Source organism: Lepisosteus oculatus, chromosome 13 (genome assembly GCF_040954835.1).
Source record: "Lepisosteus oculatus isolate fLepOcu1 chromosome 13, fLepOcu1.hap2, whole genome shotgun sequence".
Lineage (NCBI taxonomy): Eukaryota > Metazoa > Chordata > Actinopteri > Semionotiformes > Lepisosteidae > Lepisosteus > Lepisosteus oculatus.
Window position 1 is genome coordinate 3,875,186 of NC_090708.1, and position 23,707 is coordinate 3,898,892.

General features: G+C 36.9%; 3 protein-coding genes across 4 annotated transcripts; all 3 read right to left on the reverse strand.

Annotated features, from left to right (window-relative positions):
- Positions 1-929: 929 nt before the first annotated feature.
- LOC102692840 (extracellular calcium-sensing receptor-like) lies at positions 930-5,332 on the reverse strand. Of its 2 annotated transcripts, XM_069197405.1 has the most exons (6): positions 5,136-5,332; positions 4,634-4,922; positions 3,411-4,217; positions 3,056-3,283; positions 2,371-2,494; positions 930-1,921 (listed from the first exon to the last, which is right to left on the reverse strand). In XM_069197405.1, the coding sequence occupies exons 1-6, from the start codon at positions 5,222-5,224 to the stop codon at positions 1,008-1,010; spliced, it is 2,451 nt and encodes an 816-aa protein (XP_069053506.1). In that variant the 5' UTR covers positions 5,225-5,332; the 3' UTR covers positions 930-1,007. The 2 variants fall into 2 exon arrangements, with proteins under 2 accessions (XP_069053506.1, XP_069053507.1); XM_069197406.1 differs by lacking the exon at positions 3,411-4,217 and having other exon boundaries at positions 5,136-5,260.
- A 3,629-nt stretch (positions 5,333-8,961) lies between these two features.
- On the reverse strand, positions 8,962-12,758 carry LOC138242161 (extracellular calcium-sensing receptor-like). The gene is made up of 6 exons (XM_069197431.1): positions 12,655-12,758; positions 12,091-12,379; positions 11,011-11,820; positions 10,580-10,807; positions 10,071-10,194; positions 8,962-9,875 (listed from the first exon to the last, which is right to left on the reverse strand). Exons 1-6 carry the CDS (start codon positions 12,741-12,743, stop codon positions 8,962-8,964), a joined length of 2,454 nt encoding a protein of 817 aa, XP_069053532.1. The 5' UTR covers positions 12,744-12,758.
- Positions 12,759-16,181: 3,423 nt separating this feature from the next.
- LOC102692028 (extracellular calcium-sensing receptor-like) lies at positions 16,182-20,031 on the reverse strand. The gene is made up of 6 exons (XM_015360679.2): positions 19,928-20,031; positions 19,389-19,677; positions 18,322-19,131; positions 17,988-18,215; positions 17,319-17,442; positions 16,182-17,095 (listed from the first exon to the last, which is right to left on the reverse strand). Exons 1-6 carry the CDS (start codon positions 20,014-20,016, stop codon positions 16,182-16,184), a joined length of 2,454 nt encoding a protein of 817 aa, XP_015216165.2. The 5' UTR covers positions 20,017-20,031.
- Between the last annotated feature and the right edge of the window lie 3,676 nt (positions 20,032-23,707).

The window sequence follows — 23,707 nt, forward strand, 5'->3', positions numbered from 1 at the left end:
GGTTAGGTTAATCGGTCTCCTTAAATTGGCCCTGTGCACGTGCTCTGTGATGGACAAAGCGTTAGTTATGTAGAGGGCCACAGTTGTTCATTCACGGAGTTAGAATGATAACTTTATCCATACAGTAAGAATTATCCATACCTTGCATTATATCCTACAATTTTGTTGTAGCGATGAAATTCAGATTAAAGGTTAATAAACATGTCTAAATTGTTCTTGTGTGCCCTGTAGCAAACTTGCATACAATCCAAACTTTACACTCTTTGACAAGCTTTGGGTTATAGTTACCTTTACCAGGACAGGATAGATACTCTAGAAACACTGAAATAATAAAGACATAAATGGTAATTGCAGATTCCTTTGTACAACTTGCAGTATAATAATATTTGTATTTTTAGTGGAAAGTTCTTGATGTACAATGAATGTAATATACAGTATATTTATATAAGCATATATATTTTCACTTGAAAACAGAAGTCAAAAGGTATTGTGCAATTCATTATAACTTTTATTGTTCTGTGTCAATACAATATGAAGAAAGAGTGCTAAATATTACAGTATATAATAATTTGAAAAACAGATTTGTTTGTTTATTTCACAAGGACTAGCAACAGATATACATTATATGATTCTACCATAATACTGGACATTTTAACACTACAAATTAACATCAACATATTTTGGCTATTACTGTGAAAGAAGAGATTTAAAAAATCCTAAAAATTGCACTTACTCTATAAATATGAATCGATTATTTATTTGACTAAGTATAATGTATTTGCAAATATCCTCATGTAATTGCTGAAATTAAGATTGTATTTTTTATTTAAATTATTTTTTTATTTATTTTATTTATAATTATTAATTTATTATTGCAAATATTGTTATTTTTGGTTAGGGAAAAATATGTATCATGTTCTGGAAACCCAAAATTTCAAGTGAGATATGAATAACTAAAACAGCTGAGGACTTCTACAGATTTAGTATTAAAAAAGTAAAGTATTATCTTAAAGTGACTTCGAAGGCATTTTACCCATTAGGTGTTTCTTTGTGTTTAATTCAGGCTTCAGTAAAATGATATAACATTTTGGGGAAAATATGCAGAAAAGTAAACCAAAACTCGATGCCAAAATTGCAAATATTTCTACAGCAACCGTGAACTTCCCAGGAGAGCTGATGTAAGCTGGGATAAAGGTGATCCAGACAGCACAGAATATGAGCATGCTGAATGTAATGAATTTGGCTTCATTGAAGTTATCAGGCAGCTTCCGAGCCAGGAAAGCGAGCACAAAGCACAAGGCAGAGAGGAATCCTATGTACCCTAACACAGCCCAGAAGGCACCTGCAGATCCCAGCTCACACTCCAGAATGATTCTCTCTGCATAATATTTAATGTTCTTGTTTGGAAAAGGAGGTGCTGTTGTAAGCCAAATAACACAAATCAACACCTGTATGAGTGTAAAAGTAAAAACACTTAACCGCTGCTGTGTGGGGCCAAACCATTTCATAATGTTATTGCCTGGCAGCGCAGACCTAAAGGCCATTAACACCACTATTGTTTTCCCCAGAACACAGGAGATGCACAGGACAAATGTGATCCCAAATGCTGTGTGGCGCAACATACAGGACCAGTCAGAGGGCTGGCCAATGAAAGTAAGTGAACAGAGGAAACACAGTGTCAATGAAAAGAGCAGAAGGAAACTCAGTTCAGAGTTATTGGCTTTAACAATGGGTGTCTCCTTATGCCTAAAAAAGATTAAAGTTATTCCTACAGTTAGACAAGCACCAAATAATGAAAAAGTCATGAGTATTATTCCCATTATTTCTCCAAAGGACAGAAATTCAGTCATCTTTAAGGCACATTGATCTCTTTTCTCATTTGACCAATATTCCAAAGGACACTGGACACAATCATTAGAATCTGCAATGAAACCACAATAATGTTTACAAAAGTGAAGTGCTTTTTTAAAATTGGAAATATGTTTTGTGCAGTATAAGAAATCCAGATTTCAATTTTCACAAAAGCCATTTGATGCAAGATGTTTCTACTTATTGGATTCCACACTAGATCGATATATACAGTATATCTAGAATTCAGTTTTACACCAGGCTGTCTCATTGGACCGATATTCCAAACAACATTGGATATCATTAGAATCTTCAAAAAAAAACAAAATATTATTTTTGTTATAATTAATATTATTTTAAAACAAAATATTTCATAAGAGTATAAATAAATAAAAAATAATTAATGAATGAAATGTTATAATATACATTTGTTCTGTAACTCATTTTTTTATTTAGTTGAAAACATTTCTGTATGTTTTCTGGCTAAACTAAGACTTGTAAATATACTGCCGTTTACTGTACCTGTAGTGTTGCTGATCTCTCCTTCAGCACACCGTATACAGTCATAGCAACAAACAGGCCTTCCTCTCTGAACTGCCTTTCGAGTGCCTGGAAGACAGCTCTCACTGCACACTGACTCAGGCTTCTGCAGGGCAAAGACAAAACAAACTGAAACTACAATGCAATGAAGATCTGTAAAATTAGTGGCAAACATGCAACTTTATTGAAGATGAAGGATGAAAGGTAATATACTGTAGCTTTTCATACAGTACATTTGATTCAAAAACTTTTCTTAACAATCTATTTTCAGTGTGTTTTTAATTCCAGTACCTTTTTAAAAACCCTTGCCTTTTCTTATTTTAACATACAGTATACTGTAGATACATAATGTTGTTTTCATATGAAATATTCTAACATGACTGCCTTATACAGCAATGTACTGCATAAGGAAATGAAACATGGAAATGTAAAAAATAAAATATTGAAGCCAAACATACAATAAACAAGCCCAAATATTTAAGTTTCAATAACACCCATCAGTGTAATACACTGAATATATTTTATGCAAGAGAATATACCTTTTTTGTATGTGAAAATCCTGTTTCTATACGTCCTTTATTTCCCAACAATCTAAAAGCAAGAATTTCAGTGTATTTAAATGGAGACATTTCTGAAACTTTATTTTTCATTTTCAAAGGACGATTACCTCCCGTTGACCTCCTGCCCAGACGATGTTTGCTTCATTCATGATAAACTGTCGATCCCTAGGCAGCGAACCATCGTAGTAACCAACTGCCACAAAACGCAGAGTTCCTTCTTCTTGAAGTTTCCAGTTCACTAATTCATATCTTGCCACTGGATCTCCATTATCATCAAAGAAGACCTTCTCTCCTGTCTTCACTGTGAAGTTACCTTCTTTCAGATATTCAAGCATCTACAGTATATACAGTAAGAGAAAAAAGTTGATAGCATCATGAACATACAGTATGTTACGTTTACCTTAGATCTTAAGTAAATTGTAATTAGATTTAATTAAACACAACTTATTTATATTCCTTTACCTGCCATGGTTCGGTATTGGTCGTTTTTGCACAGCTGTAAAAATCATCCTTTTCCTTTTTGCATTCCAGCAGGTTGTGTAGTGAATGGGCAACAGCATACACCGCTTTATACACATTATTGGCTATTCTCATTTCGGTTACATCAGTGTACGGGTTTTGTATCTCATTTAGGTTCTCAGATCCCGTACAACGTTTTCTACCCATTGTATTGTTTTCGTTTAGATAACAATTAAATGTCGTCTCCCAAAACTCATTTAGGACATTGTTGCCTGGATCCTGGGATGGGTGGACATTCATTAAAAACTCCTTCAGCCCTTCTATTTGGGTTCTAATGATTGCAAACCCTATTGATCCGCTCAGAATTCTGTAACCTTCAGCTGTTGCCAGATTATTGGAGGTTATCCAGGCTTCACTGCCAACCCACTGGAGACCAGTTACATTCTGAAGGGATAGTTCTTTTAATAAAACATCCATGTCTCCTTGACCCACAAATGCTACGATAACCTTTGCAGTACTTTTTTTAATAACGTTTACAACCTTAAGAATTTTATCTCTGGGATCAGCCTGAAGAATGGACACCATGTATTCAATACAAATTCCCTCTCTTTGGGCAGCTTGTGCAAAGGTTTCTAGCCCATTGAGGCCATAATCATTGTCAGCTCTAATGGCTCCAACCCAGGTCCATCCAAAGTGCTTCACAAGCTGAGCCAGAGCTCTGCTCTGATAATAGTCACTGGGGATGGTTCTGAAGAATGAAGGGAATCTTCTTCGATTGCTTAGACATGCACAGGTAGCAAAGTGACTGATCTGTAAGTAATTGAGAATGTTAATATTACAATATTTTGAGTTTGTCACGTTTGTACGGAAGAGAAAATATTTTTGGACATGAAGAGGTGTGAGTGAGGAGCTCTTCCGTGCTGATAGGTAAAGAAAAGAAACATTCCATTTATCTGCAGAGCCTTCTTCAGGTGTGAAAAAGGTTCCACAGCTGAAACATACTGTTTCTTTTGTTTTCTTTACCTTTCAGCATGGACTACATTTTAAAGTATTTGAATTTTTTTTCTCAGTAAAGAGCAGCACTGAAATTAATTACTGAAGCAATCCATCATCTGTTTTTACACTTTATACAATATTATTAAAACTAACTCAACATTGAATTAATTAATAATGGCAGCAGCTGTTTTCTCAAGTTTAAATATTATTATTATTAGGTTTTCTCTCACCAAGGGAATGTTGAATGATCCAACAGTCACTGCGATTGCTGCAGCGTGTGAAGATCTTGAATCTCCTATTATAGCCTGAACTGTAGGCAAGCTGGAGCAGTGTGTCTCGGAGAGAGATTCGTCAACTTCATTAATTAAAGCCATGGTGGCTCTTAATGCATGAGGTAAGGAGCAGGAATCATAGATCTTATAACCCAGGTAAATTCCTGGAAGAAGATCTGTTCTGTTATTTATTTCTTCTATGGCAAAGATCATTGTTTGTGTTGACTGAAATTCTCCAAAGTGGAAACTAAAAGGATAGAAGAGCAAATACTTTTTTACATATTTGTTTCACATAAGGATATATGATATACAGTACTAATATATTATTATATTTTATGTCATCAAATAATAAATATTTTTTTAAATCTTTCACTTACAAACATTACTTTAAAAATAGCATTGTATGAGTAGCTACTCATTAAGAATTTAAATCTGCTTAGATTCAAAATTATTAACATACCTTTTGCAATCTGGAGGCTCTGGTTTACTCGTAAATGAAAATGTTTGATCCATGGTGCGTATGTGGAGTGCGAATACACCCCCAATCATAATATCTCTCTTGCTGTAAAACTGCGGTGTAACTGGTCTTCCCAACACTCTGCAAACAGGCTGTTCAGCTGAAATAAAAAGAGGAACAAGTAAGGTCAACACTGCGACTTGCTGCAGCATCCTGTAGTGAGTGAAGACACCTCCGTGTGATCTGTGATTAAACACACAAGTCTTTATATTGTACATGTGGTCTCTTGAGTACTTAGATAAACAAGCAGTGAACTTCAAACTCTAACCAGGAATTCTCAAAGGCATGATTTTTAAATCTGCCTTAGGGAAATAAAAAACAAAAGTAATTATACTGAAGTGCAATAAAAATGCAACAGACTGTTTACATCAACAACTCATTGGACACATACTGTACAACATGTAATTTTAAATGGTAAGCAGATAGATTTGTAAATTGTCTAAGAAGGATTGTTCCTTGGTACAATAAAATGCTGAGTTCATGTCGTATGATTTTATTAATATGACTGCTGCTCAGAATTTAATTTAAGACAAAATTGCCTGATTACCTGATCAAGAACCTATAAGAAAAGGCATTCAGAAAGGCATGATTTTAACTGGAGCCAGATACAATCAAGACCCACTTGACGAATTAAAATTACCTGGCTGTTATTGGCCCAGCTGAAGTCAACGTTTGCTTTTTACAATCCTTTTTACAATCAATAGGATACAGTCCATCACAAGCAAACCTTTGCCAACTGTCAGCTACTGTCCAGAATGAGTGGCAGAATATATACTGTATATTGACAGAAAAAAATGCTGTCTTTATATCAAGTTATTATATCAAAAATGTTGTATAATTCTTTTATCTGTATTTTTGTTCACATTTTCTTTTATTATTTGATTTCCATGTTTAAAGGGGAACTTAATAACCTTATTTTAGACTGGTTATAAAATCTCAGTAACAAAATAATTACAGTGTGGTAACATTTTGCTAATTCCAAATTAAGCGAAAAATTGTGAACTTTGTGAAACTACCATGTGGTCTCCATTTTGCTGCAAACCCCTGGTCTTACCACAGGGGAGATCAAGAGTTTGTACAATGGGGAGGGGCGCTTCCCACTCACTAGTCTCTGTAATGACTAATGTAACACAATGTACAAGTGAATAAGTGCAGGTTGTGCAGCTAACATTCCACCGTGACAAGTCTGGTCTGTGAAGATGAAAGATTTCTCCAAGCCCATAGTTTCTCATTTCACCTCAGACGGCCATGATCACACTGATCTCCCTGCCTGTGTTCTCAAAGAAGGGTTTCTCAACTCCCATGGCAGAAAGACAACAGAAACTAAACTCATCCTGAAACTAAGTTCACATCTTCCCCGTTCTCTCGATGACAGACTTATTTTAATGTAGTCTTCTCTATTCTCATGCAGGTTTTGACTTCACACCCTTCTTCACCCCACTCTACTTTGCAATTCCTGAGTGGCCTCCCTGCTTCTCCTGCCTCCTCCCCTCTCCCAGCTTTTGTTCTTCTGTGCTATTTAATCTTTGCTGTCTGCCCTGTCTTTCTCGCACCTAAAGAAGGCGTCACACACGAAACATTGTGTTTTCTCTCTTCTCTTTTCAGCATGGAATAAACCTATTGCTTGGTATGTACAGTACTGTATATTATAATAGTACAAGCAGCATTCCCCTAATCTCTGCAAAAGACAGTAATTATAGTATTAGAACACACATCCATTTTTTATTTTCTCATTTTAATAAGTGTTACCAAACTGAAGAGATCTGGCCATTTGGAATCAGCAGACCAGCCTTGTTTTTGAAGTGTTGGCTGTTTCCTTTACCATACTGCCAGCATGTCTTTCCTCACACAAACTGACTATGCAAAACCCTCTTAAACATTACATTTTAAACTCAGGTTGATTTAAATTTAAAGTTCTTTATTATTTTCATTTCACATTTCTCAATCTGTAAAGTACAATATCTGCAGAAAACATAATTACCATATATCATATGATGGTTTTTTAAAAATATCTACTGATGGAATAAAGAAATGCAACACCTCCTCCTCCACACTCTAGCCCTCTGTGTGGAACAGGCTGAAGAGTGACTCATCTGTGAAGAGGACCTGATGCCACTGACGAGTCCATCTCAGCTTCTGTCTTGCCCAAGCCAGTCGAGTGTGATGTCTTGGAGTTGTGAGCAGAGGGCCTCTGACAGGTAGCCTTGCTCTAAGGCCAGCAGCATGGAGCCTCACTGTCCTGTCACTGATGCGGGCATTGTGTCTGCCGGCAGTTTCAGCAGCAGTACGGGTGACAGATCTGAAAAGATCTTTCAGATGGAGCCATCTGATGTGTCGGCCATGCTCTGGTGTGGTCACTCAAGGGCGACGAGATCTTGGATGGTCATCTGTCCTGCTGGTCTGTTCAAACCTTCTCTGCAGTTGGGACAGGGTGGAGAGGCTTACTCCATAGTGTCTGGCAACGCTGGCACATGACATGCCTGCCTGCAGTATGCCAATGGCCCTCTCCCTTGCTTCTGGTGACATTCAAGGCATTATGGAATGCACAGAAAACTGACTAAGTGTGTTTTTTTTCTTGCAATGACCTAAGCTTTGAATTAAGGCCTTTTTAAAGGTAACCTGATCGGGCATTGTTACACCTGGACCTCGTTGGGTAAAGTACACCTTACGAACTTTTGTGTGATTAGCAGGTTGCAATGCCTCACTGTACAAGATATATTGCTGGTCAGAGGGCTTAAAACAAATTGACAACTTTTTGTAAAAGTACATAAGGTATAACTACAGTATTCTCTTTCCAGAAAATGTTGTGTTTCTTTTTTCCATCCCTGATAAGCACATTGCATTTTGAAAGTTCTTTTAAATTGTTTATCAAATAGATTTATTATAAAGATCCAAACACTGTTTAAAACGTTAAAATCAAATAAGAACAACGACAATAATAAAGTAATCGTTGGGGTGTAAAGGAATCAGGTGTCGACACCTGAAGAAGGCTCCATGGCCGAAACGTTGTGTTTTCTTTCTTCTCTTTTCAGCATGGAATAGACCTTTCACTTGTTCCTTAACAGATATTAATCGTTACTTTATTGTATCATAACAACAGACTAAAAAGCAACAACATGTAAAAAGTGTACAGGGGTCTGAATACTTTAGCAAAACACAGCTTATGGGATTTCCTTGGCATTAACTAATTTGCACACACCCTGAATTAGAGGTTCAAAGAATATACAGCTACTAACCAAAATACAATATGGTTCCATATCATGATTGCAGATGTACTCAAAACATAATTGCAGTGTTTTTAAACTTGCTCTTCTAACAGAGTGGGGGGTCATTTGGAGGCTGAAAGAGTGGCCAGCGTGTAGAGTTCCTGTAAAGATCACAGCAGGCAAACAGTTACTCCCTGGAGTGGGGACAATGAGCATCTGGTACTGTTGAACAACATCATCATCATCGTCGTACTAGTTATTGTTAGCATTTATTGCAGAGGTTCAGGTTTAGCATAGGTAACATTAAACAGTTACATCAGAATGAATAGATTTGTGTATAGTAATGGATATACATATTTTAAACCACCATATTTTCAAAACATAGCAATAAGAATTCTTAACACATTTTATCTTATTCAACTTTTATTCTTATGTCTTTCTTTTTTAGATTGAGAATAAGAAGGTAATTCTATATATTTTTTTAAATTCTGGATTTTATTATTTTTGTCATTATTTTTTTATTAACTACAAAATATTAAAGATATATACTACATGTGGCTCTTTTACAAAGATTTTGATGGCATTTTACCCATCAGTTGTTTCTTTGTATTTAATTCAGGCTTTAGTAAAATTATATAACATTTTGGGGCAAATATACAGAAGAGTAAACCGAAACTCGATGCCAAAATTGCAAATATTTCTACAGCAACCGTGAATTTCCCAGGAGAGCTGATATAAGCTGGGATAAAGGTGATCCAGACAGCACAGAATATGAGCATGCTGAATGTAATGAATTTGGCTTCATTGAAGTTATCAGGCAGCTTCCGAGCCAGGAAAGCGAGCACAAAGCACATGGCAGAGAGGAATCCTATATACCCTAACACAGCCCAGAATGCACCTGCAGATCCCAGGTCGCACTCCATTATTATTTTTTCTCTGTAGTATTTCACATTCTTTTTAGGAAAAGGAGGTGATATTGCCAACCAAAGAACACAAATCAAGACCTGTGTAAGTGTGAAAGCAAGAACACTTAAACGCTGCTGAGTGGGACCAAACCATTTCATAATGTTACTGCCTGGCAGTGTAGCCCTAAAGGCCATTAACACCACTATTGTTTTCCCCAGAACACAAGAGATGCACAGGACAAATGTGATCCCAAATGCTGTGTGGCGCAACATACAGGACCAGTCAGAGGGCTGGCCAATGAAAGTAAGTGAACAGAGGAAACACAGTGTCAATGAAAAGAGCAGAAGGAAACTCAGTTCAGAGTTATTGGCTTTAACGATGGGAGTGTCCTTATATTTAAAGAAGATCAGTGCTATCCCTATAGTAACACAAGCTCCAGACACAGAAAATATCACAAGCACAATTCCCATGATTTCTCCAAAGGACAAAAATTCAATTATTTTAAGTACACATGCATCTCTTTTCTCATTTGACCAATAATCCAAAGAACACTGGATACAATCATTAGCATCTGCAAAGAAACCCACAAGTTTTGTTTAGTGTACAATATAGGATAAAGAAAAGCATGTAAAAATGTATCTGGAATATCGTAATTAATAATGACATTAAAAAAGGATATATATATATTATGTCACTAATTTGTTGATTATTACAATTCATTATTGGGCTAAACTAAGGCATGCTAATGTGCTGTCCTACTATTTACCTGTGGTGTTGCTGATCTCTCCTTCAGCACAGTGAATACAGTCATAGCAACACACAGGCCTTCCTCTCTGAACTGCCTTTCGAGTGCCTGGGGGACAGCTCTCACTGCACACTGACTCAGGCTTCTGCACAGCAAGGGTCAGACAAAATTGACTTCAAAACTATTATTATAGTACTGTATATGTAAATATAAAATGCTTTGTGAGTCAGTGAAGTATTCCAGAGAACATCTTTCTCAGAAGAAGTTCATATTTAAAATATTTGTATTATAATAACTATTATACAAATAGTTCATTAAGCAAAATAGAAAGATTCAGGGAAGAAAGAAAAACACATATTTTTAAGAACAGAGCTTAAGCAAATCTACAATAATTAAGATCATTAAGCAAATAGAATCATGTACTTTTTTCACTTTGTTTTGCCCTTTCTTTAAGGACAAATGATAACAGAATCATTGTGCAATAAAACAACAAAAATACGTTTCTTTGTTATATATTTTCACATGCCTACCTCATATTGACCACCTGCCCAAGAAATGTTAACTTGATTCATGACAAACTGACGACCTTCTGGCAGTGAAGCATCATAGTAACCGATGGTCGTGAATTGGATGGTGCTCTCGTTTACAAGCTGCCAGTTCACTAATTCATATCTCGCAACTGGATCTCCATTGTCATCGAATGAGACCTGCTCTCCTGTTTTGGTTATGAAATTGACTTTTTTGAGATGCTGAAGAACCTGTGCAAAAAAACATCATGTTGCTTTCATTACAAACATTTAAGCTAGACTTGAAGTTGAAGTGGTTAATGGTACAGTAATAAATGATAATAACAAAAAACTTTTTTTATATAGAACCTTTAAAGATGGCTTCTCAAAGCACTTTACAGAACGAAGTAGAACATAAGTATACTGTATAAGTAGAGCATGAATTACTACTTTACCTGTCTTGGTTCAGTATTTTTAATTTTTCCACAAGTGTAATTGGAAGAATGACCTTGTGGTTTGCAGTCAAGCAGGCTATGTAGAGCATGTGCAACAGCATACACTGATTTATACACATTGTTGTAAAATCTCATTTCTGACACAACCGCATATCCACTTTTTCCTCTTAAATTTTCAGTTCCTGTACAAGGTGTCCTACCAGCTGGATTTTCTTCAGTTGTCAGGGAACAATTAAATGCAGTTTCCCAAAACTCATTGATGAGCGCATTGCCTGGACGTTGAGATGGATGAACACTTGTTAAAAACTCCCTCAGTCCATCTACTTTGGTTTTAAGAATAGCAAACCCTATAGCTCCTCTCAGAATTCTATAACCCTCTGCAGTCACAACATTACTGGCGGTAATCCAGGCTTCACTGCCAATCCATTGGTGACCAGTTACATTCTGAAGTGATAATTCTTTCAATAAAACAGTCATCTCTCCTCGGGCAAGAAAAGCTATAATGACCTTTGCTGTGCTCTTTTTTATTACATTTATGGTCTTAAGAATGTCCTCCCTGGGATAGTTTTCATGAATGGTTTCTGAATATTCAATACAGATGCCCTCTTTCTGGGCAGCTTGTATAAAGGTAGTAATTCCATTATAGCCATAATCATTGTCACTTCTAATAGTCCCAACCCAGGTCCATCCAAAGTGCTTCACAAGCTGAGCCAGGGCTCTGCTCTGATAATAGTCACTGGGGATGGTTCTGAAGAATGAAGGGAATCTCCTTCGATTGCTCAAACACGCACAGGTAGCAAAGTGGCTGATCTGTAGAGAAGAAATAATATTTTAGATGGAAAAATCCTTAATTACTAAGATTTAAAAGGTATTTATTTAAAATAATAAAATGTAAAGAGACTGTGTGTCTTCAGAAGTACAAGAAAAGTTGAAAACAAGACAGGATTAGATATCCTAAAATTAAATGAGGGACCTCTTTTGAATATTTGCTTTGTGATATTTATAATAAATAATTTGAAATATTTTAAAATATAAGTTTAAAACAAAAAAGATCAAACTGTTAAATCATGGATTTCTCACCACAGGAATATGAAAAGGTCCAACTGCTGCTGCCATTGCAATCGTGGTTGATGATCCAGACTCTCCTATTATAGCTTGAGCTGCAGCTGGTCTGGAGCAGGAGGTGTCAGAAGATTCCTCATATCCGTTCATCAGAGACATGGCTGCTCTTACAGAAGAAGGTGAGGAGTCACAAGAATCAAAAATCCTATATCCCAGAGACACGCCGGGAAGAAGATCCATCCTGTTGTTGATTTCCTCAATGGCAAAAATCATTGTGTGTGCCGACTGAAACTCTACAAAGTTCAATCTATGAAAAAGTCATAATATAATTTATTTTCCTGTTCTTTTTGTTTTTTGATTCAAATGATTGTAAACACAAACTTAAAAACAACCGAAAGCCTGAAATTGTGTGCTTCACTTGTGGATTGCCGCAAAATAGAATAACTCCAAAGACAAAAAATATACTGTCATACTACTACTACAGTATTCTTAGTATTAGCATCAAGACTGTAGCATGATGTCAGTAATATAATTTTTATTGACAATATAAATGTGTTACTTGACTGTGATATACCAACAAACCTTTGACATTCAGAAGTTTCTGGAATATTTGTATAGAGATCCTTTTTTTCAACAGTCTTGGTGTGCATTGTGAACACTCCCCCGATCATAATCTCTCTCTCCTTCGCTAATTTCGGAAATATTGCTCTGCCTTGAAGCCTGCAAAGAGGCTCTTCTGCTGAAGTCAAAACAGCAGCAATCATCGTCAGTGCTGTTACTAGCAATAACATCCTAGAGCACACGGAGGCACTTTCTGATTATAGCAAAAATGTTACCATTAGTTGCCCTTATATTGTGCACAAAGTCTCAGGAGTTATTAGATAAGCAGTGCGTGAAGTTCACAATCTCTTGAGCAGGAATACTCTGAGGGTTTATTTATCTGCACCGATTTTAAATTATTACAGAACAGTTAATGTGATATTTATAGACTGGGTTGAGTGAAAAGTAAGAGAAGGCAGTCAACAAAATATGACATTTATATAGTTTTTATAGAACAATAACTGAGAAAAAATGAATACACTTATTCATTCAGTATGTCTCCTCCTTTTACCAATTATTTATTTTTGTGTTCATGCTGAAAGTCTCTTTTACCTTTATACAAGACTCCAATAATAATTTCTGTGCAAGGTTAGCATTACAGCTTATGATATTCTCCCAGGTGATGCACATAAAATCTATACTACCAGTGAGGCATCTGCCGCCTTGCTAATATACAGTATGCAGATTTACAGTACTTACTTTTCAGGAGAAATTGTTTGTTATTGTTACTGTTTTGATAAACCGAACGCCGTTTTCACCCCAATATCACTTCAGTCTTTTACTAACGAAGTGCCCAGAGCATTTAAATTGATCACCTACAGCAAAGTCTGAGGACAACAGGTTAGTTCATACGACCTGATTTTGTTCTTCACTTGTTAGCAATACTGAAAGAAATTTCACACCACCCACACTACTGAAACCTAATCCTAATCAATTTCTCCTCTGAGGAATATTTGCAGATAATTTACAAATTTTAAATAGTTTCTCTTTGAGCTGCTGCTGAGTTTTTATTTTGGTTGCATGTTAGAAATGATTATACCAACTATATATTATATAATCAAATTGCTATTTTAGTATAGAATTATTATTTCTGAAAAACATACATTACTTGCAAGACAGATATACAGTTAAATAGTTTATATAATTGTAATTATGTATATACTGTGCATTGTGTATACAAATGTTAATTTCCTAAATATAAATATTATTATAATTGTTCTTCTTTTTGTTTAGTACTATAGCTTGATAATGATATCCCCTAAATATTATGATATAGTGATGCACTGTAAATTGTTTGTATTATTTACAGTATGTACAGTGCAACATGCAAGAAAGCACCATATCGCAAATATCTTGTGTGAACGATTTCGAAATGGGTCAGCCAAATATCTCTTAAGCAACAGCATGGACCCGCCCAAAGATCAAACCAGAATTTATTCTTTAGGGAACATTCCATATCCTGTACTGAAAATCTCAGATTCCATGTTGTTTTCTTCAAAATGATAAATAATTGATAAATGATCAAAAACATTCTAGAAAAGTATGGAAGGACACTTGTTATAAAATCACATCCAGGTTTATTAGAAATAAATTGGATAAAATAAAGGTCCAGAATCCATTACTTAGCAAAGACAATCCGTTGTAGAGGCCTGTGTTGTGATCAGATGAACAGCAGGCCTGAAAAGTTTCTGCGGTGTGGTGGCTCTGTGGCTAAGGATCTGCGCCTGTGGCTGGAAAGTTGCTGGATTGTATCCCATTGCCGGCAGAGGAATCCTACTCTGTTGGGCCCCTGAGCAAGGCCCTTAACCCCAACTGCTCTAGGGGTGCTGTATACATGGCTGACCCTGTGCTCTAACCCCAAGCTTGTCTCCCTGTCTGTGTGTCTCATGGAGAGGACACAAGTTGGGGTATGTGAAACGACAAATTTCTAATACAAGAAATTGTATATGAACAATAACATGATCTTATTCTATTTTAAAGAGCACAGGCAGCACACAGGTAATCCAAACTGATAGACAGACTAAAGCACAGAGCTACATCAAGCATGGGATGTGAACAATAACGAGACAGAACCTGGCACTGGAGGACACCTGCTTCTTCATTCCAAAATATTAAATAATTCCAGTAAGAGTGTAGCACTCAAGCTTATGAGCTTGTGTGTCTTTAATGTACAGTAGTACCGGGAGAATGAAAACTAGTGACTTTGTCTAGCACAGCTCTTCATCATCAAAAACTCATTACAGAGAGAAAATATATTTTACTGATAATTCTAATTAATTATAACATAATATACTGATCTGAAAATCATACAGGAATCATGCTTAAAAGTCAGTGTTCATTCTTATGAAAAAGCCCTTGATAGTAAATTCCTAACAACTACTTCTGGACAAAGAAAACCTTTGGTACAGTAAATAGTGTTCTAGAATAATGAAATAAAGTATGGAATGAGTACTTGTGATGTTGTCTTGTGTAGACTAGTGTATTGCAGTAGACTGGGAGCTACAGTATACATTATGTGGTTTTTTGTTATTCATAATTTCTAAGTGAAACTATTGTCACTTAATACAAACTGTACATTGTGAGATGAGTACAAATGAAAGAACTAAACGCCGATTACTAATGTCATTGTCATAAATAATGGGAGGTAACATTAAAAACATTTATATTAATAATTCACAAAAGTTAAGTCACTTGCATTTCTCTCTGAAAGTGTTATTTTGGTAATAAAGGTTCATAATTCAGGCCAATTCAACCTGTCACCAGTGAATAACAGCAGCATAACCATGTTATAGCAACATCTCTTGAGCTGTCATAAGCTAGACAATGCTTTGCCAATACTGGGTTGTAAAACCTGTAAGAAAAACTGGTTGCTGCTGATTGTGCTAAGCTGGCTATATGCAGTACTAGTACACAACATGGTCTACCCCAACATCCTTCGTAACTCATTTGCTCCTGCAGGTCATCAATATTCTACTGTGTCTGCTGTGCGATGGGACTGTTGGCATGTAATTGCTGCCATGCTTCACCTGGGGTTCTATAAAGCACCTGGCATCCTTCAGGTGAAAGGATTTAGTATATGCTTTCAACACAAAATGCCCCAAACTGAGCTCTTTCTACCCTTTCAGTTGACAGATTGTCAGCTATTGTCTTTCACTCCTGAAATATGTTCTTCAGAATTCCATCTCTTTGCTATCCTCCTGTCATCTACCATTCTTGATCACCTTTTCATTTTGCCACTTTACCAACCCCACTACTCTCCCTCTCTCATTTCCACACTTGAAAATTTAAGTATCCTTTTTTTACTTTTCAGCAGGGAAGTGTACTTTCTACATAATAGCTGTTTTAAAGAGGGCATTTTGCCCATTACACCTGAAAATAGGACATTTTATTTTTCAGTACAAAGTTAACTCTTACTTGTTTTGTATCTAGAGATGTATGGATAATAAAGCACAATATGCCATCATAAAAAGAAAAAAGGGGGAACCTTTTTTAGATGTTTTACGTGAGTTTTAAAGAGACTTGGAGGGCATTTTGCCCATTAAGTGTTTTCTTGTGTTTAGATCAGGCTTCAGTAAAATAATATGACATTTAGGTACAAATATACAGACAAGTAAACCGAAACTAGAAGCCAAGATTGCAAATATTTCCACAGCCACTGTGAACTTCCCAGGGGAGCTGATATAAGCTGGGATAAATGTGATCCAGACAGCACAGAATATGAGCATGCTGAATGTAATGAATTTGGCTTCATTGAAGTTATCAGGCAGCTTCCGAGCCAGGAAAGCGAGCACAAAGCACATAGCAGAGAGGAATCCTATATACCCTAACACAGCCCAGAATGCACCTGCAGATCCCAAGTCACACTCCAGAATGATTCTGTCTGCATAGTATTTCATGTTTCTGTTAGGAAAAGGAGGTGAAATTGTCAACCAAAGAACACAAATCAAGACCTGTATAAGTGTGAAAGCAAGAACACTGAACCGCTGCTGTGTGGGTCCAAACCATTTCATAATGTTATTGCCTGGCAGTGTAGCCCTAAAGGCCATTAACACCACTATTGTTTTCCCCAGAACACAAGAGATGCACAGGACAAATGTGATCCCAAATGCTGTGTGGCGCAACATACAGGACCAGTCAGAGGGCTGGCCAATGAAAGTAAGTGAACAGAGGAAACACAGTGTCAATGAAAAGAGCAGAAGGAAACTCAGTTCAGAGTTATTGGCTTTGACAATGGGAGTGTCCCTGTTTCTAAAGAAGATGAAAGCTACACCTGTAGTGAAGCAAGCTCCGGACGAAGAGAACGCTGTGAGCAGTATTCCCATGATTTCTCCAAAGGACAGGAATTCAACTGATTTCAATACACATTCATCTCTTTTGTCGTTTGACCAGAATTCCAAAGGACACTGAATACAATTGTTAGAATCTGCAAGAAAAAGTTTTAAAAAAAAAGAGTTCACAAGAACAGTGCAAAATCCCGCTATAGGTTGGCAAATGCATTTTTTATATTTTTCAACACATTTAAAACTATTGAATATGACATTACTGTATGTTGTTTTTTAGTGAACAGGCTAATGTGTATTCATTTAAGGAAGTTTAGCACAGAAGGTAAAAGTGTGTAATTATTTTGTAATCACATCGTAGTTTACCTGTTGTGTTGCTGATCTCTCCTTCAGCACAGTGTATGCAGTCATAGCAACACACAGGCCTTCCTCTCTGAACTGCCTTTCGAGTGCCTGGGAGACAGCTCTCACTGCACACTGACTTGGGCTTCTAGACAGGATACAGGTAACAAATAATTTGAAGATATAAGTTTATTTAAATTAACATTATTTATACATTAAATCGGTAGGTGAGAGGGTGTTTTTTCCTTACAAAGCAACTCTCACTGCAAACTGACTGAGGTTTCTAGATAAGAAACATGAAACAGGTATTACTTGAAATATTAGCTATATTGAAGCAACTTTATAGACACTTGTGCAATAGGTGAGGTTACCTGTTGTTGTATTGTTAAAATAGAACTACAATAATGGAAAAATAACAATGATAAAAGTATCAGAAAAATATAATCTTTGAGCTTGTTCATTGGGTATTTATTTTTTAACCGTCAGCCTAAACACGCAATGAATAGCTTCCAAATGCTAAACATTCTGTCCTAACTCCAAGCACTACAACAAGACATTTAAGCCTAGCTTGCTTTAAGATGGGTGGGATTTTAAGCATAATTGTTAAGCAGAGTTCAAACTGAGATGTAAGAAAGGTAACCTGTCTGTGCCAAGCCACATTTAATCTTCCAAACTTGATTTTGTATTGCCTACCTCATATTGACCACCTGCCCATGAAATGTTTACTTGATTCATGACAAACTGACGACCCGCTGGCAGTGAAGCATCATAGTAACCGATGGTCTTGAACTGGATGGTGCTCTCGTTTACAAGCTGCCAGTTCACTAATTCATATCTTGCAACTGGATCTCCATTGTCATCGAAAGAGACTTGCTCTCCGGTTTTAGTTGTGAAACTGACTTTTTTGAGATGCTGAAGAACCTGTCCAAAAAACATGTGGCTATCATCACAGACATTAAATTTAGAATCAATTTAGAAGTGGAATCGGTTACTTTTATAATCAGGAGAGTATGAAAGTCTGATTTACCTGCCTTGGTTCAGTATTACTCATTTTTGCACAAGTGTAATTTGATAAAGAACCTTGTGCTTTGCACTCAAGCAGGCTATGTAGAGCATTTGCAACAGCATACACTGATTTATACACATTGTTGTAAAATCTCATCTCTGACACATCTGCATATCCACTTTTTTCTCTTAAATTTTCAGTTCCTGTACAAGGTGTCCTACCAGCTGGATTTTCTTCAGTTATCAGAGAACAATTAAATGCAGTTTCCCAAAACTTGTTAATGAGTGCATTGCCTGGGCGTTGAGATGGATGAACACTTGTTAAAAACTCTCTCAGTCCATCTACTTTGGTTTTGAGAATAGCAAACCCTATAGCTCCTCTCAGAATTCTATAACCCTCTGCAGTCGCAACATTACTGGCAGTAATCCAGGCTTCACTGCCAATCCACTGGTGACCAGTTACATTCTGAAGTGATAATTCTTTCAATAAAACAGTCATCTCTCCTCGGGGAAGGAAAGCTATAATGACCTTTGCTGTGCTCTGTTTTATTACATTTATGGTCTTAAGAATTTCCTCCCTGGGATAGTTTTCATGAATTGCTTCTGAATATTCAATACAGATGCCCTCTTTCTGGGCAGCTTGTGTAAAGGTTGCCATTCCATTATTGCCATAATCATTGTCACTTCTAATAGTCCCAACCCAGGTCCATCCAAAATGCTTCACAAGCTGAGCCAGGGCTCTGCTCTGATAAAAGTCACTGGGGATGGTTCTGAAGAATGAAGGGAATCTCTTTCGATTGCTCAAACATGCACAGGTAGCAACATGACTGATCTGTAAAGAAGAAGTGCTATTTTAAATGGAAAAAATATGAATTACTAAGATTTTAAACACATTAAGATAATCATTTGACATGAAAGGAACTATATCACTTCATCAGTACAACAAACATTGAAAATAAGACAGGTTTAGATATCCTAAATGAAATGAGGCGTTTTTTAAGTACTGTATTTCTGTTTTGATATTTCTAATTACATTTAAATTTAAAGTACTTGAAAAGAGGTCAAACAGTTAAATTAAGGATTTCTCACCACAGGAATATGAAAAGGTCCAACTGTTGCTGCCATTGCTATCGTTGTTGATGATGCAGACTGTCCGATTATAGCTTGAACTGCAGGTGGTCTGGAGCAGGAGGTGTCAGAAGATTCCTCATATCCATTCATCAGAGCCATGGCTGCTCTTACAGAAGAAGGTGAGGAGTCACAAGAATCAAAAATCCTATATCCCAGAGACACGCCGGGAAGAAGATCCATCCTGTTGTTGATTTCCTCAATGGCAAAAATCATTGTGTGTGCTGACTGAAACTCTACAAAGTTTAATCTATGAAAAAAGCATAAATAATTTTGATTCAAAAGTTTTCGCTAGACCCTAAAAAATAATTTTAAAGCTCAAAAGGAAATTGCTTGCTTCACTAAAGGATTGCTGCAAAAATGAACAACTGCAAAAACAAAAAGTAATTATTGCAATATAGTACAATTATTAATAATGTTACCGATAATAGTAAAAGAATACTAACAGAGTTGTTCAGAACAGTCTAAAAATGTAACTGGACAGTAAAATATCGACAAACCTTTGGCATTCAGAAGGTTCTGGATTGCCTGTAAAGAGCTCTATTTTTTCAACAGTCCTGGTGTGCATTGACAACACTCCCCCAATCATAATGTCTCCATCCGCAGATAAATTCGGAAAAACTGCTCTGCCTTGAAGCCTGCAAAGAGGCTCTTCTACTGAAGTAAAAACAGCAGTAATCATCATCAGTGCTGTTACTTGCAATAACATTCTATAACACATGGAGACACTTTCTGGTTATAGCAAAAATGTTACAATTAGTTGTCCTTATATTGTGCACAAAGTCTCAGGAGTGATTAGGTAAGCAGAGCATGAAGTTCACAATGTTATGTAGGTATCCTCTAAGGGTTTATTTATTTTCTGCAGCAATGTTAAATAAATTATTACAGAACACTTAATGTGATGGTTTTAGACAGGTTAAATAACAACTAGGAGGAGACAGTACACAAAATAATCATCATCACATCCCTTTCGATAACTGCTTATCCAATTCAAGGTCACGATGGCCCGGAGTCTCTCCTTGGATTCAATGGGAGTAATGCAGGATACACCCTGGATGAGACGCCAGGCCATGGCAGGGAATACACAGACACAAACACACACTCGCACTCACACAAGGGTCAAATTCACAGAAGCCAATTAACCTAATGTACAGTACCTGCATTTCTTTGGATTGTGGAAGGAAAGCAGAGCACCCAGAGGAAACCCACACAAGAATAGGGAAAACATTCCTACTCCACACAGTCAGCACCCCAGGTCTGGAATTGAACCCAAGACCCCAGCACTGAAGGTTCGTCATGCTAACTACTGCACCAGCATGCTGCTCTAGTCAACACCACATGTTAATTATATTGTAGTGTCTTCATGTTCTTGAGTTTGTGCCCTTGCGGCATCAGCCCCAGTTCATCCCTCACCACACAGGCTTGAACCCAGGTCTCTGGTGTTCAACAGGGGTCTTTGCCGGCTGAGCTAAAGAAGACCTTCTTCAGCCCAAGTGGCCAAGATCCCTCTTAGGTGCAGGGGCGTATTCGTTACAATTTGTACAGTATAAACCGAAAAATTAAAGCCTTTTACATGTTTTTTCTCATTTGACTGTTCAAATTCTTTTGTTGTTTATACTGGAGGCGGTCTACTTTTTAAAAAACACTTCCAATATAATTTCTGTGCAAAGCTGATCTTACAGGTAATGCACAGCAGCTCTATACTGTCAGTGCCTCAGCTGCCTTGCTAATTTTAGTACGCAGAAATAGTTATTTTTAATACTTAATTTAAACATTTTAAATCTTGGATTACCATTAGAGGTTAGAAGGATGTTTTTTTATAAGCTACAGGATAAACTTTGCTTAGACGAGAATTTGGCTTTTTGCTCCACTCAAAATCCCCAACCCCCGCGTAAGTTCTGAGTCGACTGTAATGCTCTTGTAAATCATGCGATACTTGCAAGCCCAACCTGGAAAAGTTTATACAATTGCAATTAAAATAATTTTGTGTACAAAGGACTTTTTTTTCCTAAACATATTGTAACGTATATGGCTAACAGGTACTGTGTAAGAGCTGGCTTACCGGAGCGGTGACGTCGCTGCCCTTCCCTGTGATAGCAGGACTACAGCCCCTGGGCTGTAGAGAGATCTCTCTTTAGCTCAACTAGCTGGGTCCCTGTTGAGTGACGCAGGAGTCCCGGGTTCGAGCCCCCGACGGTGCGGAGCCGACCTAATGCGGCAAGGGCGCCCACCTGTATCCCGTTGTGTTACAATATTCCTGTCACATCCACGTTGCTATTGGTATGTGAGAGTGGGTAAATCACACGGAAGCACAAACGATGGCACAGCCGCTGAAGCGCGCACTGTAAGTACAAAGAAAATTTAATTAAGGACAATTCCTCTTAAGCCATGTAAAACCTTCACCACACCAAAGTGGATACAATATAAAAAAAGATATTTACACACACACACACACACACACACAAACTACTGTACACGCAATCTTTCCCATTCACTCTTCTAAAAACCCAGACCGTATAAAGTCCGGCCTGTTTAGGATCAGAACTCATCTCTTGAGTCGCCTGGTGGAGGAGCTCTCAACTACTTTCTCTCTCCCACTGGAGTAGTTAATTAAAAATCTTTTCATTACCATAATATTATATTTACACTTCTATAATCTCCACACGGTTCATAAATGTTTCCCTGTTTAAATATACAGAAAATAAACAGACAAAATATTCCTTCAATGCGTGTTATTTAACTTCTCATAAAGCATTACGTGTGTAGTGGCCTATTCCTAATTTAACAGGTACAGTATGCGCCCCTACGAGACAGGTCCTGTTTGTCGTCGTCGTTAGATCCTGTTCCTAAAGCAAGTTTATTAAAAGTTAAATATGTGAACTTTCCATTTGGTGCTTCACTTTTTTGAACAACGATAAGAGATGTTTGTGTAAATGTCTGGTTTTTACAATTTGTGAATGACTTTAGTTACTTTGCGTGTGCACCCGTAAAGCCTGCTGAGTGTTCACAAAGTTTATATAGTGTAGGGCTTTTAACGTTTAATAAGTGCTGAGCATTTGTTTAAGAAGCATCTTATTAATACGTTTTTGTGTGTAGATCCTAGTGTGGTCTATGCTGGTAACGGAGTCACAAATACTGTACAATATTCGTAATTATTTAAATGATTAAGATTCTATTTGCTAAGCACAGTTAGTACTATTACTTGATTATAAAGCATCCTATATATTGTGATACATTCTAAAGTTTATATATACAACATGAAAGAAAGAACCATACAGCAAATATTTTGTGTGAAAGAACTAGATGTTGATCATCTAAAGGTCTCTTAGTTCACACTACGTAGACGAGTCACTTTCACCACAATTTTATTTATAAAATGCTTAATCTTTTCACTTTTTATGCAGCAGACAATTTTGAAACACATCCCTTTTCCCGGTGAGGATTTCAGCTGGAACAGCTGGATTTTTTTTCAAACCACATTCATTAGGGAACTTTCCATACCCCATAATGAAAATCCCGGATTCCATGTTGTTTCATCAAAACTATAAATCATCGATAAATTATCAAATAATCAACAACGGCTGGCAAGGAAGCCTGTGATAAGATCAAATCCAGGTTTATTAGAAATAAATTGAATAATATAAAGATCCAGAATCCATAACTTAGCAGAGATAATGCACTGTAGAGGCTTGTGTTGCGATCAGGTGAACAGCAGGCCTGCAGAGTGTCTGTAAAGAGCACAGGCAGCACACAGTTAATCTCCACTGACAGACAGACTGAAGCACAGGGCTACATCAAGCATGGGATGTGAACGCTAACAAGAGACAGAACCTGGCACTGAAGGACACCTGCTTTCAGTTCTGCAGGTCAAAATATTAAATAATTGTAGTAAAAATGTAACACTCAAGCTCATGGGTCGTGAAAGTCTACATAGAATAATCATTGTGTTTTTGACTTTTCATAAAAGTTAAATCACTTCCATTTCTCTTTGAAAATGTTCAGTTTGTAAAATAGGTTCATAATTCAAGCTAGTTATTTCTGTCACATGGCACTTTTGGCACATACAGTACAGTAATTGCTGGGGATGTACATCCTTCAGGTGAAATGGATCATTATAATTTTTCAACACAGAATGCTCTAGACTGAGCTCTTTCTATCCTTTCAATTTACAGATTATTGTCTTTCACTCCTTTCACTTCTCTCATCTACCATTCTTGATCACCTTTTCATTCTGCCATTTTACCCACCCCACTGCTCTCCCTCTCTCATTTCCACACTTG